This window comes from Cuculus canorus, chromosome 14, assembly GCF_017976375.1.
Source record: "Cuculus canorus isolate bCucCan1 chromosome 14, bCucCan1.pri, whole genome shotgun sequence".
NCBI classification, from domain to species: Eukaryota; Metazoa; Chordata; class Aves; order Cuculiformes; family Cuculidae; genus Cuculus; species Cuculus canorus.
This window is the reverse complement of record NC_071414.1, coordinates 19,747,442-19,762,933: the sequence shown is the minus strand read 5'-3', so window position 1 is coordinate 19,762,933 and position 15,492 is coordinate 19,747,442. Positions and strand designations below refer to the sequence as shown.

The 15,492-nt window shown below is 42.8% G+C and overlaps 1 protein-coding gene across 1 annotated transcript in view; it reads left to right on the top strand.

Moving 5' to 3' along the window:
• The window catches only part of NR3C1 (nuclear receptor subfamily 3 group C member 1), a 58,941-nt gene that overhangs the window by 35,028 nt on the left and 8,421 nt on the right, over positions 1-15,492 (top strand). Inside the window, exons 3-6 of the mRNA XM_054079748.1 lie at positions 5,348-5,511; positions 9,529-9,645; positions 13,802-14,080; positions 15,036-15,180. Coding sequence (XP_053935723.1) covers positions 5,348-5,511; positions 9,529-9,645; positions 13,802-14,080; positions 15,036-15,180 — 705 coding nt within the window. The remainder of the gene's footprint in view (positions 1-5,347; positions 5,512-9,528; positions 9,646-13,801; positions 14,081-15,035; positions 15,181-15,492) is intronic.

Here is a 15,492-nt window from a genome sequence, read left to right as displayed (position 1 = left end):
TCTCATTGCTCTAAGATAAGAGTGAGGCCCGGATGGCGATGACATTGAAAATTGTTTCTTTACTGCTGGTTTGGTGATACAGCTCGTGCAGATAAGGAGCTCGCTGTTGTCAACATGCTGGTGCAAGGCTGAGGAGACTTCGGCTGGAGACCCAGGGCTCCTGGTGCGCACTGTTTTGCGGTCTGGCTGTATCGGGAGTGAATGCAGCTCATGTTTGCAGCATTAGATTAGGTGTAGGAGCAAAATGATTAATCTTATCAAAAGGCTAGTCAAAATAGCCAAATGCTGAGCTGTTTCTTCCAACCTTGGACATATTGCATCCATTTCTTCCCTTGGAGTTGCCATTGGACATGAATAACCTTCCCTTAGAGGCTCTTAGGAACTGTTTGCAAGCGTTCAGTTTCTGTTACTTGTCACCAGGGAATGCCTTAACGGTCTGTCTGTCTGAAAAAAACTTGTATTCTGCATTTGCCTTGCATTTTTCTTTGGGGTAGATTTTTTTAAAAGGTGGAAATCGCCTTTCCTCGCAGCCCCTCGGGTTTCCTGCAACACTGCTATTCTGTCGCTTGCAGCCTTTTGCTGTGAATGATGTTAGTCCTATACTGTTACCCAAGTCCCCTTCTCATTGTGCATGTGGAACTAGCTACTGGTGCTAATTTAATGTGCATTTTTGACGAGTTTACCCTTCAGCAGAAGGGTGCTAGGGCTGGGCAACGTGAGACTGGGGCTGATCGTCCTGTGTTCATGTGCTGGTAGAGAGTCATCAGCGGCAGAGTGGGAAGGATTGATAATTTCATTGCTGAAACTGTTTGGAACCTCATTATCTCACTAGAGGGCTTTTTGTTTAATACTGTAGCAGGGAGGTAGTATAGTTAAAAAATAACATTGGAGGGTTTGTAGGCTCATTGTGAGAGCGTGCATGCTGTGTGTTGTGTTGTGGAGGGCTTCTTCACAGTAAAGATGGGAGAAAGCAGAAAAGGGGAATAAGCAATTGTTTATTTCAGTAATGCAGAGCCGCGGTGGAGTAAGGCCTCTTCAGAAGAGAGAATAACTATCTGCCACCTTCCTGCTCACACATTCGTAGTAGGTGGCAGGGCTGGGGATTGGATGGTCGCCCGTACCTGATGCCTTACGGGCTGTGGGGCTGGTGTGGCTGCCCCTGTGGGCCCCCAGGCCCTGGCCACCGGCCCCCGTGGATGGGCAACGTGAGCCACATTGGATGGGGACCCTGAGGAGGGAAAACTTCACACCGCCACAAACATCACCCCACCCAGCTTCAGCAGAGTTTGAACCTTGAGCCTGGTTTGGAAAGTTGTGGTCAATGATTAACACAGACATGGCTTTGGTTAAACAACTCGGTTTCTGCAGAGCTCGTTGTTGTGGCTGCATGTTCTTGTCTTCGAGTCTTTCCTTTTTACCCTCATACATTTCCTCGACTGGAAACGATAAATGCAAACAAATACATTAGATTATATATAGGTAGTATGGACACTATTTATGGACAGTACATGGAAATGGAGCTCAGTGCCCTTAAACAAATAACACTTTGCCTCTCAGAATAAAATTTAATTAATGTGTTTACTAGTTTGGACCCCTAAAGATTCCAATTAATTTCTTTTTCCTTTCTCATCTATATTTTTTTACTTTTTCTTTTATTTCAATAAGAATCAGAGTTTAGAATTGGGGTTTTCTTGAGTTTAAAAACATTCCTGCAAATAACTGGAAGGTAACTTTTTTATGATGACATTATTTTGGGGTGAAACTTCTGTACCTCCTTCTTAGGGAGTGACTGGTTGTCTTTTACTGCTTCATAGGTAAAAGATTTATACTAAACCTCAAGCTTGTTTGTTGTGGCTCTTCCAGGAGTCCTTATGCACTGCAACCTGTCTCGTTCTCAGTGTTTCAGGCAAGCAGGATTGTGTTTTATACGACCAGGGGCTGCTTGGTGTCTGGCAGCTCTCCACACCGTCGGTAAATATTGGCCTTATCTGATACAGCCAGGCTTGAAAAGATACGCCAGCAGCCCAGATTAGATTGCTGGCTACTGCTTTATTAATCAATGTGATAAGGTATTTTTAGGTTTGTAAGTCACATCATCTGTTTTCTTTCTCACGTTACATTTTCTATGGGACTGGAACAGAAAATGAGCCCTGTTTTAAAAATTAAAGGCGATTGAGAAATTTGTGGGCAATATGTTTGGCACTGCTGTGGTTTCTGTGATGTTGATAAATGTTTCCTTAAAAATGCTTTTGTCTGAAATGTGTAAGGTATAAAGAGTTTAACTTTTGTATCTGAATTAGCTGTCTTCAAAACTATGCCTGGAAAGACTTTTTATCTTTCTCTGGTTTTAATCATTTTAATTAAATGAAGCTCTTGGGTTATACATTCCTTATTTAAAATCACAGGATCCTGGCCTCTATTCAATGTTAAAACTGAGATTTTTAGTGTAAGAAAAGTTGCTGCTGGGCCTGAAACTTCACAGAAAACAGAGAAGGTTATGGGGAACACGTGACTTCTCAGTGATTATTGCTTTCTATAGGATTTTTTTGCTTGGTTTTGAATTAAGTGTTGGTATTTTGGGGGTCTGTGACACTACAAAGTGGAGAAACAATTGAATTCCTTTTTCCAAAAGGATCAGTAAGCGGGGAGGGAACAGAAGAAAGTGATAAGGGTTGCATGACAGGGAGCAAAGATTTGTAGCCAGAATTATTTGTCAAATTGGACGAGAAAACTGTGAGGGAGCAAAGGTCCAGGAATGGGTTTGCAAGCCTTGGGTTGCCTCTGAGCTCTAGATTCTGTCTGAAATGTTGGAGGGAGAGCAGACCTGCCCAAAGTGAAGCAGGCTCTGGGGCTCGGAATGGCTCTGGCCATGGTGAGGCTGCGCTGTGCCACCCGGGACAGTCCAGTGGGCACAGAGACCTTCCCACTCTGGATACGTAGTGAACTGAGCTCTGCTGGGAAGGGCAGGAGCACCCAAGCAGTGACCTTTGTTGGACATGAGCAGCAGTTCCAGCAGTGTGGCAGGGAAGGGTCTCTTCAGCCAGAGGAGTTGGGCATTGCGTGGCTCAGGGCACAGCTCGTTGTCTGCAGGTCCTTGTGTGCCTTTCTCAAAGCGTGGGCCAGATCTCAAGCTGTGCAGCGAGAAGGCAGGGAACACACCGGTTGCTTGCTTCTGAGAAGTTTGCTTTGTGTCAACCAAATACCTTCATGCACAGCTTTGTGTGAGAGGCAGAAGGTGGCTTGAATCCTCAGCTTCCTCAGCCATGAGGTTTCTTTTCCTGCAGACCCTTAGCGGTGAGCTTCTGTCAGACAATCTCCTCATCAGAAGAGATGGGGCCATGCAAGTGGCAGCTGCCATCATTAGCGTAGTCATTCCTAGAGCGCCTCTGCAACAGGGAAGGCAGACATGCTGTGTAGAAACCAGGATGAATGTGTGATTAAAGATATGTGCTTGTGAGGACATCAAATAAATGTAACTAGATTTGAATTACATTTGCCGTTACTTGGATGTTGAGTGCAGAGTTGTGCGAATTTAGTGTTTTATTGTAGCTTTCTGCTCTTTAAAAGAAGGTAGATTAATTAGAAAGCACAGCAAAGCCATGATATGGATCATAAACAGGATTCCAGTCTATTAGTGACTGCCGCGTTAGGTGACAGGCAGCTGGTGATGGTTGTCAGCCTCTTTGCAGGCTGATAGCTTAGAAGTGTTGCAGCATTCCACAAATATTTTCTAAACACAAAGGAGTGATGGGACAGATTTGAGTTCTTTTCCAAGTTGTGGAAAGAAGCATTCTTTCCTGGGTGGGCTTTTTTCTTCCCTTTTTATTAAAGGTTGACTCATTCTACTTCATTTCCACTGCCAGCCTTTCCTATTGGAGCCTTCACACCACCTTTGTTCTGATTTTGTTCTTCTCTTCTCCTCCCCACAGCTATTCTAGCATGTTTGAGCTGTTGCTGTGGTCTTGTCTGGTTCTCACTTTTCTGCTCGCTCCTCTCTGGTCCAGCTCAGATGCAGGGCACCCTCTGCCCTAGCTCATACCAGGTGCTGGTTTTTAGGGAGATCTACAGGTATCCGAAATCTTTGTGTAATATTCACTTTTCTCTGCCCTCTGGTTCCATAGATGTCAGTGTGGAGTTCACTGACATGTCCATTCTCGTTTGACTTTTATCCCCTCTGTATTTGAGTGGTAGGATTTCCACTTGTGTCTGCTCTTATTACCTGACTCTCTCTTGGTAAGAGCAAACTCAACAGCGGAAGTCCTTGGAATCACCAGATGGACCATATCTCAGTTGCCTTCGGGGGATGGAGCACATAGAGGCAACCTGTTCAACAGTGAAGCCTCCAGGTGTTGCAGAGTTCTAATTTAAGCTGGAATTGTAAGGTTTTTGTGAATGTTTAAGAACTCTTTTCAGTTTTTTTAATGCATGACCAAGTCTGCTTGGACTTTCTTGAGCAGAAGAAATTTTCCATGTGAAAGCCAGCCCGCATACGAGTGTTTAACTCACATTAGGCAGCATAGATGTTCTGGGGAGCTTCTGAGTAAAGGCACCAAAGTCTTAAATAAAGTGTTATTTTCATCTGGGAAGTGGCTGGAACCCTCTTGGACAAAATAGTCTATAAAAATCACTTTAGGTTAAGCATGTAGTATAGAAATTGTATTTTAAAGGTTTAAAACTTTGTGAAAATAAACTCTGGCAGAACTTTGGCAGAACTGCTGCTGGTTCAGCCCCTGATCAGAAGCAACTCGGAGGTGACTACAATAGACTGCTTATTATTCTAACAAGGATAGTTTTTTGTTACAGAGCTAACCCGTATTTGCAGATAGCCTGTACATTTGCATGGAAAAAACAGATCCTGGAATTAGGAAGAGAGAGTCTTTTCATAAACTGCCAGGGTGAAATGATCAGTTTGCTGTAAATATATATCAGTACATGCCTTAATTTGCACAGCTTCTTGCATAATAATCCAGCAGAAAACTCTGTGGTGATACTGGAAAGGAAGCTCATGTAGGACTCGCTGCAGGAATGTGACAGCAATGAAAACAATATGGAATAAGAGTGTGTTTTAGGATTCAATTTTAAAGGCTAGGGTAATTGTGCAAGAATCTTGGCTCCAGAAATTTCTTGGGGAAGTCATCTTGGCCTCACCAAATAGGCAGTGAAAATCCATACAGCTTTACTTATATTTTGCAGAATTCTTTGGGAAACCATTTCGGAGTCCCGTGAACTGAGTGGGCAGTGCTGTAATCTTTGAGCATAACAGCACTGTGTTTCTTGCAGTAATGAATATTATGGTTGCCACTATCCCATAGATCTTAATTAACAGTGTTGTTATGATTTCTTTTAGCCCTGGAATGAGATCAGATGTAAGCTCTTCTCCATCCACAACCTCAGCGACTACGGGACCACCTCCCAAGCTCTGTCTTGTCTGCTCCGATGAGGCCTCGGGCTGTCATTATGGTGTTCTGACCTGTGGCAGCTGCAAGGTGTTCTTCAAGAGAGCCGTAGAAGGTAAGACTTGCTGTTTAAAAACATAAAATCCTCATACGTATCATTCACATTCAAAATCAATCTGTTCAGTCTCACTGGAATCCATGATTTTGCTAGAAATCTACTGGAAAACTCATGCATTACGTCACTGTTCTTTTCATGGCAAATGCCGTTGATAATGGTGTGATTATCTGAAGCATAGATTGCATTTACACTGTGAAAATGCTCCCATTCTCTCACAGTGTAAAAGGATGTATTGTCTTGGCTTTTTGTTTCTTTTTTCACTTTTGTTTTTGTTTGTCCTGTTTATATACAGATATTTGTCTATGTGAGTTAGATTTGCAAAGCCTGTGATTTTTAAGTTTTATTTTAGCTGGTTTATGTATAAAACTGTACCTGAAACTTGGGAAGCCTGATGTGTTTGAGGTTATGATAGTTTCACAATATTTCCTATAAGCAATGTTGATTTGTTACACACATCTCCACGTGTCATATAGTAGATAACAGGAACATGGGTGTGGGTTTGGATCATCGAGATTTTTCTCTCTTCTCAGAAAGAAAATCATTCTGGAAAACAGAGGTGGTGGGAAACAGAATTTAATCTGCAGTGTGTGGAGCAGAAGAGTAGCCATTGTGTAGTGGCCTGGGTTGTACCTGGATGTCTAACTCTTCGGATCAATATCAGAGAGATGCAGAAGAGCCAGAGTACATTGTCTATGTCTCTGAATGCAGGGCAATTCTGGAGTTCCATCATTCCTAGTTATAGCCTTGCAGGTTTCCTGCCTTCTCCTGGCAGCCCTACCTGTGTATTCAGAAGTGAGTCAGACTGTCCTTTTTTTGCTCGTGTTTTGGCAAGTTGGGTTTCACTCCAGAAGAGGGAAGGCTGTTTGGACAAAGAGGAGCCATCATTCAGTCTTTCAGAAGCAGCACTTTCTCCCAGTTCCAGCTCAGTGGATGCAATTGGGAGCTCTGTGGAAATGCAAAGCTTCTCAGGGGGATTGGAGAAGTCAAGTTCTTGCCAGTCATAAGAGGAAAAGGATGTCAGTTCTATGGGGAGTTGGAAGCTGTTTCTGAATTTTAGCAAGAGACTAGAAGAGCTCAAGTGCAAAGCACCTCATGACTCCCAGCTGGTCCTGGCTGGAGTTGCCTCCTGTTTAGAGCCAGGCTCTTTATTTGAAGCAAATAATAATCTGTATCTTTGATTAAAATATGGTCACTTGATAGCCCTCAGAAGTATGATAGGCAGCGGAAAATACGTTGGAGTGATGATTTTGCCCATCCCGATCTTAAACAAAGAGCAAAAATATCGATTTGTGAAATCAACCCAGTAATTCCTTTCGATCAGCGATGTAACTAGCCGCATCAACTGCATTAATGTTAAAAATGTAAGCAGGCTTGTAGCTGAAAATGACAAGAAGTTGTTCCAGGCTTACCTCTGTTCTCATTTCTATTGTTCTACAAATTATCCCCACCTTAATCCTTCCGATTACATATTGTGGATGGTTTCAGGAGCCTCTTCCAGGACCTGTTAGTTCACTTTAAGGAACAAATAATTTGCTTTTGTCTCTTACCGGCATTTTTCTTAGGAGGAACATATGTAGAGAGAATTAATTTCTTTAATATCCTTTTTATTAAAGCTGCCAGGTACCTGCAGATCAGGCTGGCTCTGCATCTCAGTTCTTCAGTCTTTAGCATGAACCCCTTTTCTGTGCCTTTGTCTACACACGTGTGTGTGCTGTGACAGAAGTAATCATAGAAATGGAAAGCACGAGTATGTAGGAAAGCACCATAAGGTGTGTTTCAGCAAGGGGTAGAACTAGAGGAGAAGAGGAGGACTGAAGGTGGGGCAGCAGCTGTTTGTTTATACTCAGTTCTTCACACAAATTGGCCTTCCTTCTGGTGCCCAGGGTAGCTGAAGCCATCTTGTTCCAGTTCTTATTTTTATGGTGCTTCAGAGCCCTCGTGATGCGGTTCCTCTGCTCCCAGATCCAGCCCTGTTCATTGCCCAGTGTGTTACCCCCACCCTGCTGCCAACCCAGCTCTTCACCACTCCTCCCCACCTCCACATCCTTGCCTTGCTGCAGATTCTCACGCCTCCCTCCACCACCTTCCCCCAGCTCCTCTGCCCGTTGCTGTGCTCCAGATTTGCCTCCTTCCTCAGCATTTTTAATTCCCTCTCCCAAAGCCTTTCCAACCTCCTTATGTGCCAGTGTGCTCAAATAAGCAAAGGCTCATTCAGTCTCCTGGTGCTTCAGAGCCCCAGGGCTGGCTTGTGCTATGGGCACTGCAGCATTTAAGAGTGGTCATGTCCACCACCTCGGTAAAATGCTCCTGCCGCTGGGAATTCCCTTGGAAACATCTGTTTGCTCACTACCAGTTTCCACCAGCATCTCATCTATGAAGTATCTCTGGGTTTTGGGCAGCAGAGATAACTGAAGTGTGTTCCTTGGAGCAGCTGGACAGCAGCCAGACACGAAGCAGAAGGTGCTATCAGCCTCCCTTTTGTTTTCCACCAGATGTACATCTAACAAGAGGGTTTAAAGAAAAATAGTTATAGAATCATGGAATGGTTTGGAAGGGACCTCAAAATCCATTGACTTCCACACCCTGCCATGGGCAGGGACACCTCTCACTGGATCCGGTTGCTCTGGGGCCCATCCAACCTGTCCTTAAACACCTCTAGGGATGTGTTACAAGAACTAATACAAAGAAATAGTCTAGCTTTCCCCTAAAAATGGCAAGAATAGGTAAAAAGTAAATACAGGAAACCAAGCAGTGCCCTCATGGGGATGAAGCTCTGTTAGGAAAAACATGGAACAGATTAGGAAAGCCTACGCCTGCAGTATCTGTATTTACTGCATGACACCATGGGCTCGGTTGAACTTCTTTGTAAGACATGAAATCACAGTCTCTGTTCTGCTATAATGACAAATAGACATCTGTTTATTTTTTGTTCTGTATGTATGAGTCCGCTCATGGTAAAGTGAATCGGGGGTGTATTTTCTAGGTTATCTTACAACACACAGATGATCCCAGGGTCAGTAAAGCTTCCTTTTCATTAAATGAAGAAGGCAGGGGAGGTTCATTCAGATAAACATTCAAGGCTTCTTTAGAATACGAAGAAACTTGAAACACTTCACTGAAGGAGTTTGGCCAAAGCTACAGTAATGCACTCTGCATACCCAGAGTTTTCACTGCTGATTGAAAACAAATTCCATAACCATGGTCTTTTTCTGTGGGAAGACTCTTAGTCTCCGTTGTTAATAATCTGTATTTGGAAAAGACGTTTGTTGCCCTCACTATTGTACTATCAGGACTCTGACAAATAGTGTGAAAGCCTAGGGAGCAGCTTTTCCCAACTAAAGCAGCATCTGTTTCCTAATTCCTATGTGGGAGAAGGATTTCTCTTTTAGAGATGTTTCTTTAAAGCACGTTATCTTGAGACAGTTCTTCATATCATTCAAATAATTAAGAATAGATATCACTCTCCTCTGCCATTGCCTTGCTCTTAACAGCTAAGAACCACAGTTACTTTAATTAACGTAGTCGGCCTGTTTCTATGGTCAGTTTTGCCCTGAATCTGTGAACCCATAAAAATTGCGGAGGACTTGGTTTGTCCAGTTCAGTTAAACCAGGAGGAGGTTTCGTGACTCTCAGAGTGATGAAAGCTGTGTCTGTAGAAATGGTGACATGTGCTGTTTCAAAATGGGTTTATGAATGTCATTTACATCTCTTGTGAAACTATTTAGGGAACTTGGAAACAAGCTATAGAAGATAGTTTTGAGAAATGTGAGAGAAAATAACTAAGAATAGAATTTGTCTGATAAATTTATTGGCTTTGGTGTCTAAATAGGAGAAATCTTTGTGATGTAGAGATACATGAAAACATGTAGATGCTGTTATTTTTGCAAGAAACGAAACACACAGTAAGGAAATTCTGCAGTCGCCAGATCCTTGAAGCTACAGAAAGAATCAGTGACTTCATCCATAACTGTATTGCAGAGCTTATGGTTGTTTTGTTTGTCTTTGTGAATCCAGGGCAACACAACTATCTATGCGCTGGGAGAAACGACTGTATTATTGACAAAATCCGGAGGAAAAACTGTCCCGCGTGCCGCTACCGGAAATGTCTTCAGGCTGGCATGAACCTCGAAGGTAACTTCCAATGCTCAAATCCCTTTTTCATTTCTCAGTCCTAGACAATAAAGACCACGCTGCTTGTGAAGCTCAAGCCGTTATTGGAGCAGCCCATTATGCACTGCATTTTATGGCAGGTGTGAGTGTTCTGATGAAAAACAAGATTTTTTAATTTTTTTTACAGTAAAATTTCTCCTATCCTCTCCTATCCATACACAGTAACCCCGTGTCTCAGTGTCTTCAGAAGAAGTGAGTCACGTGCACAAAGCAGGGTTATTTTTGATTCCTGTCAGCGCATAGATCTTGGTTGGTTTTCTGCTGAATCTGAGATGGGAGAACTCTTATAGGGAAGTGTGATGCCTGCCCATCCTTCTGCAGCAGAGGGACCTGGCACTGAAACCACAGGCCAGAGGAGCAGATCTAGCATTGGACTCATACCTTCAAACTGAAGAAAAGGAAATTATTTTTGTTCATGCTGTGGATTCTTCTTATATGTCACTCAGAATCTCTAGAAAAGACAGGCTAAATACTTAAACTTAAATGTGCCAGTACATATTTGTGCTCTGCTACAGTCCTGGGTGGTGTATGAGAAGCTGAAGGCTGTGTCAACTGGAGATTTAGCAGCAGCTGTAAAATGGCACAAAACACTTTTATTAGTGTCACCTACATTTTATGCTTGTTTTTTTTTACTTGAGCTATGGAGATTAATACAGCACTTGCAGTGTAGTTATCAGGATGATGCCTGTGTAATCAGAATTGTCAGGTAAAATAAAAATGTCAAAAATGTGTTTGTCAGATACCGATACAAACAGCTCCATTTCAGTGGGTGAAACTGTCCTTCAAATGTTTTCAAAATATCTACATCAAATTTATATATTTATGTGTGCGAATAAAGCACTTTATGCCACTCTAATAGGAAGCCTTTCCATTCCTGCATTGATTTACGTGATCTCTTTTTAGATGGACACCAGTACAGCTATTGCAGGCTCAGGGATGTGTTGGTTGCGTTGCCTTTCTGCACCAGTATTGAATAGCATCTGATACTTACCATTTTTCCGCACGTAGTTTGGAGTCCTTCCAGTATAGTTTGTTTGCCTGAATTTTGGCACTGAGAATTCTAGAGAACAGGGACTTTTTGGAGGATGGATAGTGTTATATAAGTTGTGGGGAAAGGTGGAGGGGAAGCTTTTATGGCTGAGAGGAAAAAAGAGATCTGGCAGCTCAGCAACACAAAATGGGAAAATGCAACCACCAGGAAAGGAGGATTTATTGGACTGGTCATACAGAAAGACTCATAGTAAAGAGAAGAAAACTGGAAGGTAGCATAAACTGCAGAAAAGACTAAAAGAGCTTCTTTCATCCTGGCTACTTTAGGGTCACATTTTAGGAATTACTCATTTAAAAGATAATTTCATTTTCATATTTTTTAGACAGTAATTTCTTTTTGAAAAGCCACCAGCTGTATCCTCAGTGCACAGATACCGGTTGTAAGCAATGAACAGTGGGAGATGAGCAGGTCCTAGCCTGTGTGCTGCAAGGCCCCTTTTGCTTGGCTGTCATTGCAGTAGACTTCTCCTCTGAGCCTGCGCAGTCACAGTTTGAGTGCCTTCAGGTTTTGGGTACCTGCAGTGGGTTTCACAGTTAAGCAGCAGGCAGGAGAGAAGCTCGTTTTTAAATAAATGCATAAAATATATGATATGGTCTTTTTACTGCTGAGACGAAAGTGACTCCTCGTGCACCAGTACTGTGTTAGCTGATGACATTCTATTTCAGCCCATTTTCCCATCAGTCCTGTCTTAAGCCACACTTATCACCCTTTTCTGGAGCTTTCTTGTTTCTTTTGCATGTTTTCAGGGGGCTGGAAAACGTACAGCTGTGGAGCTGCAGGGACCAGAGATTAATATCATGTGATACTGATATTTTGTACTCCTGCCTTTGAGTTCCCATTCACAGTTTCCTTGTTAAATGACCCTAGGCATCCTTTGGCACCCTTTCTCTTTCTGATGTGTTTGAAAAGAAATTTATTGTTAGGTTTTATGCTTGTGAAAAGCAGTCTCATAATTCCTTTGACCCTTCAGAATACATTTTTTAGTTAAACTGTTGGCAATTTGTGCTTTTTTCCAACATCCGTTCTGAGTTTATTTCAGTTTTTTTTGAAGGATCTCTAATAACATTCTCTGCCCTGCTCTGTTTGTCATTATAAATCCTATTGTAGAAGTGAGGTGTGAGGTGTCCGTGACTCTGGCCACGTTGGGTCCTCAGTGTGGTGGTGGAAAGTGTTGTCACCTCCCAGGGTGAGAACTGCCTGCACGGGGCATGGGCCGGCTATCCCGTGGGCAGGGAATGAGTGTGATGGAATAGAAAGCCTGGATAATCTCGCTGGGTGCCAAACTGCAGGGCTCAGGGTTTGGAGGGGTGTTTGTTTTTAACACTAGATCTTGGATGCTTTTATAGCCGTGCTAACATCACCTGTATGGATCAATTTCTGTAATTTGCCTCAAGGAGCTGGATTAAAATTTATGGTATTTATAATTGCAAATAAATTGTAAAGAAATACATTATCTCAACCTTTTCTTTGTGAGCTACAATGATTTATCTAAGTCAGGTCTAGTAGTGTAGCCTTATAAAAATTCTTGCATAATACTTTGTCTTATCAGATAGATTTCTTTTGATTATAATTTTGCCAGACGTTCTGGGCTGGAAACGCTCCATCCCAGGTGTCTCTGTTAAGCTGAAGGCATGGGCATGTAAATTTAAGTCAAAGCTATTTGTTTGCTTTTGAGAACAAGGATAATGAGGCAAAAAATGCCAGAACGTTCAAAGGATTTTGGAGCAGCCATTTCAAAATTTAGATGAAGATAACAAAGTTTTTGCTCTGGGAAAATAACTGTTGGTATTCCCCTATGGCAGTCTTGGCAGTGCGGTCGGTGTGCAAACGCTTGGGGAACAGCAGTTTGTCTGAGGTCCACGGAGAGTTTATTACCTCTAGCAGTTCCTTTCTGAAAGATCCATTCTTGCCAGTGGGAGAAACAGGGTCTGGAAGGGATTTTGAATGTAGTTAAACACAGAGCTGTTGCATTTCTAGTGATGAGAGGTTCTGAATAGAATCATAGAATCCTCATAGAATTGTTTGGTTGGAAAAAGACCTTTGAGACCATTGAGTCCAATTGTACCTGTCTGCTACTGAGACAGCACCTCATCTACCCAGCTTTTAAACCCCTCCAGGGATGGTGACTCAACCACCTCCCTGGGCAGCCTCTGCCGGTGCCTGAGAATCCTCTCCATGAAGAAATTTTTCCTAATGTCTAATCTGCACCTGCCCTGGTGCAATTTGAGGCCATAATAGCTCAGTAGCTACTCAGAATAGCTCAGTAGAAACTCTGGTAAAACAACAGTACATGATGTTTATTTGTGCCACAGACTTATCTTGAAAGTTCCAGAACAGAAATCATTGAATTAATTGAGACACAGGGAAAGAGTTGAGTTGCGTTTGGTCTTGGTTACCAGTGCATTCCGTGTGGCAGGCTGTGTCCAGGAGAGCTGAGAGCCAAGCGGGAAGCTCCATTGTTGACAACGTGCTCATAAAATTGTTGCTCCAACTTTTTGTAGTTTACAGTTAACATCTTTGTGTGATGTTTTATTTATTTGGTGTATGAGTTTTATGGTTTAATTGCACAGCAGTGATTTATACACAAGAGAGTTGGCAAGAGAATAATCTGCTCCTGCCCAGCATTCTCAAAAGCATGTTTTCCCTGGCTTGAGAGATGCGGAGTCCCTCCTTACCCATTAGATGCAGTTTTTTCCTTTCTTCTGCACGATATCTATACTTAAGATTTTAAGGAACATACAAAGTGTGCAGTGTCATGCCATTGTGTGGAGTCTTACTGAAATTCTGGATGTGATTGAAGCTGTGGGATCAAGCCTCGTGGCATTATCTCGCACTTTGGAACACTGATAAAAATGGGGCTTTCATTAAAAAATGAAATAAACTCATTTCCACAGGAAACTTAACTAGAATCAAAGTGAAATTATAAATTTATGAGAAAATGCTTTCAAAGTTCTGCTTGCCTGAGCTGCAGCTGCAAGAAATCGAGAGCTGCGTTTCTTCTGTCATGTTTTTATTGCTGTGTGGTCACTTTCCATTATCTAACCTGGCTTACTGCAATGTTCCTAGCTCGAAAAACAAAGAAGAAGATCAAAGGCATCCAGCAGACTGGCATAACAGGAACGCGGGATGTCTCGGAGACGCCTGGTAACAAGAGCATCGTTCCTGCCTCCCTGCCGCAGCTGACCCCCACTCTGGTGTCCCTGCTGGAGGTGATCGAGCCAGAGGTGATGTACTCGGGCTACGACAGCTCGCTGCCGGACTCCAGCTGGCGCATCCTCTCCACCCTCAACATGCTGGGCGGTCGGCAAGTGGTGGCTGCAGTGAAGTGGGCAAAGGCAATACCAGGTAATACACAGTTATGTTCATTACGAAGTGCAGTGTTTATTGTGCCTAAAATCTGTCTTCGGGATCCTTCAAAGTCTTTGCAGGTGAAGTTTTTGTAATAGCTGAGCTTATTTGTGCCTCAAATACAGATGCAAAAATGTATTTGCTATTATTATGAATTAGATCATTTTTCTTGAACCTTTTGACCATTGAGCTCTAAAATTCAGAACAAAATGCAAGGTTTGACTGTTTTCATTAGCACTAGTTCCATCTTGGACATTTATGTCATCAATAATTTTAGCAACGAGACTCTCTTGGCTTCCAGAGACCAGTGCTGCCATACTGGCTTGTCTGGGTCTACATTCGTGGGTGGTTCCTTCCTTACAACCCCTCACCCTGTCTGTAGGGATTTTTGACTGGGAATTGGCATTTGGGTGTCCAGGGTGGGAGTGAAGATGTTCATTTTCTCTCAAGCAGTGTAGCTGTTAAGCTGACCTGGGAAACACGGAACAGTTGTGGCTATTCCAGCTCCCACCTGACAGCACAGACAGCAGTTGCCTTACAGAAGTGATGTCAGATCTCAGCCTTGGATGTGGCACAGCGAATGGCTTTGGGAGAGGCCAGAGCTGAAAGCAAAGCTGCAGATCTGTTTGTTCCTGACAGGACAAAGACTGGTGGTCACTTCTCGTCAGTACCGTTATCTACCTGGTTTCAAAAAAACAAGCACAAACATCTTTGTGATGCCTGTGTTGCCCAGGCATTACATCATGTAATGGATCTACCGGGAGAAAAAAGTCCAGTGATGGAATTAATGAGTCAGAATGGTGTCTTGTTTGGGCCAGGGCATCTAAATCAACATAGGAAAGAGAGAGTAAACTCAAATCTATATGTCCACACAGTCTGTCGCAAGTTACAGCAGGTTGTCTTCATTTCTTTTCCAACCATTATGGTCACACCTCCATGTTTATTTTTCCAGGTTTCCGAAACTTGCATCTGGATGACCAAATGACCCTCCTGCAATACTCGTGGATGTTCCTAATGGCTTTTGCTTTGGGATGGAGATCATACAAACAATCAAATGGAAACCTGCTGTGCTTTGCACCAGATCTGATTATTAATGAGTAAGTAAGACGCAAGTAATTCCCAATTTTCTCAGGATGATGCTGGACTCCATGCAGTATTCCTGGGTTTGAGGTGAACCACGGGAGCAAATGCTTGCAGATGTCACAAGTCAGTCTGTCATTTGCAACTTCTTTCTCTTCTAGCAGATTGCTCAGAGCTTTTAAGTGAAATCGAGGAAAAGTATTTTAGGTATTGTGTGTTTATCTAAGAAGTTTTTGTGGTGTGTGTTTGCACTAGGATGTTCCGTATTGTAACCATTTCTCAACTGTGTTATAATCAGTTATGATCAGTCATTATGATCAGTCATTTTA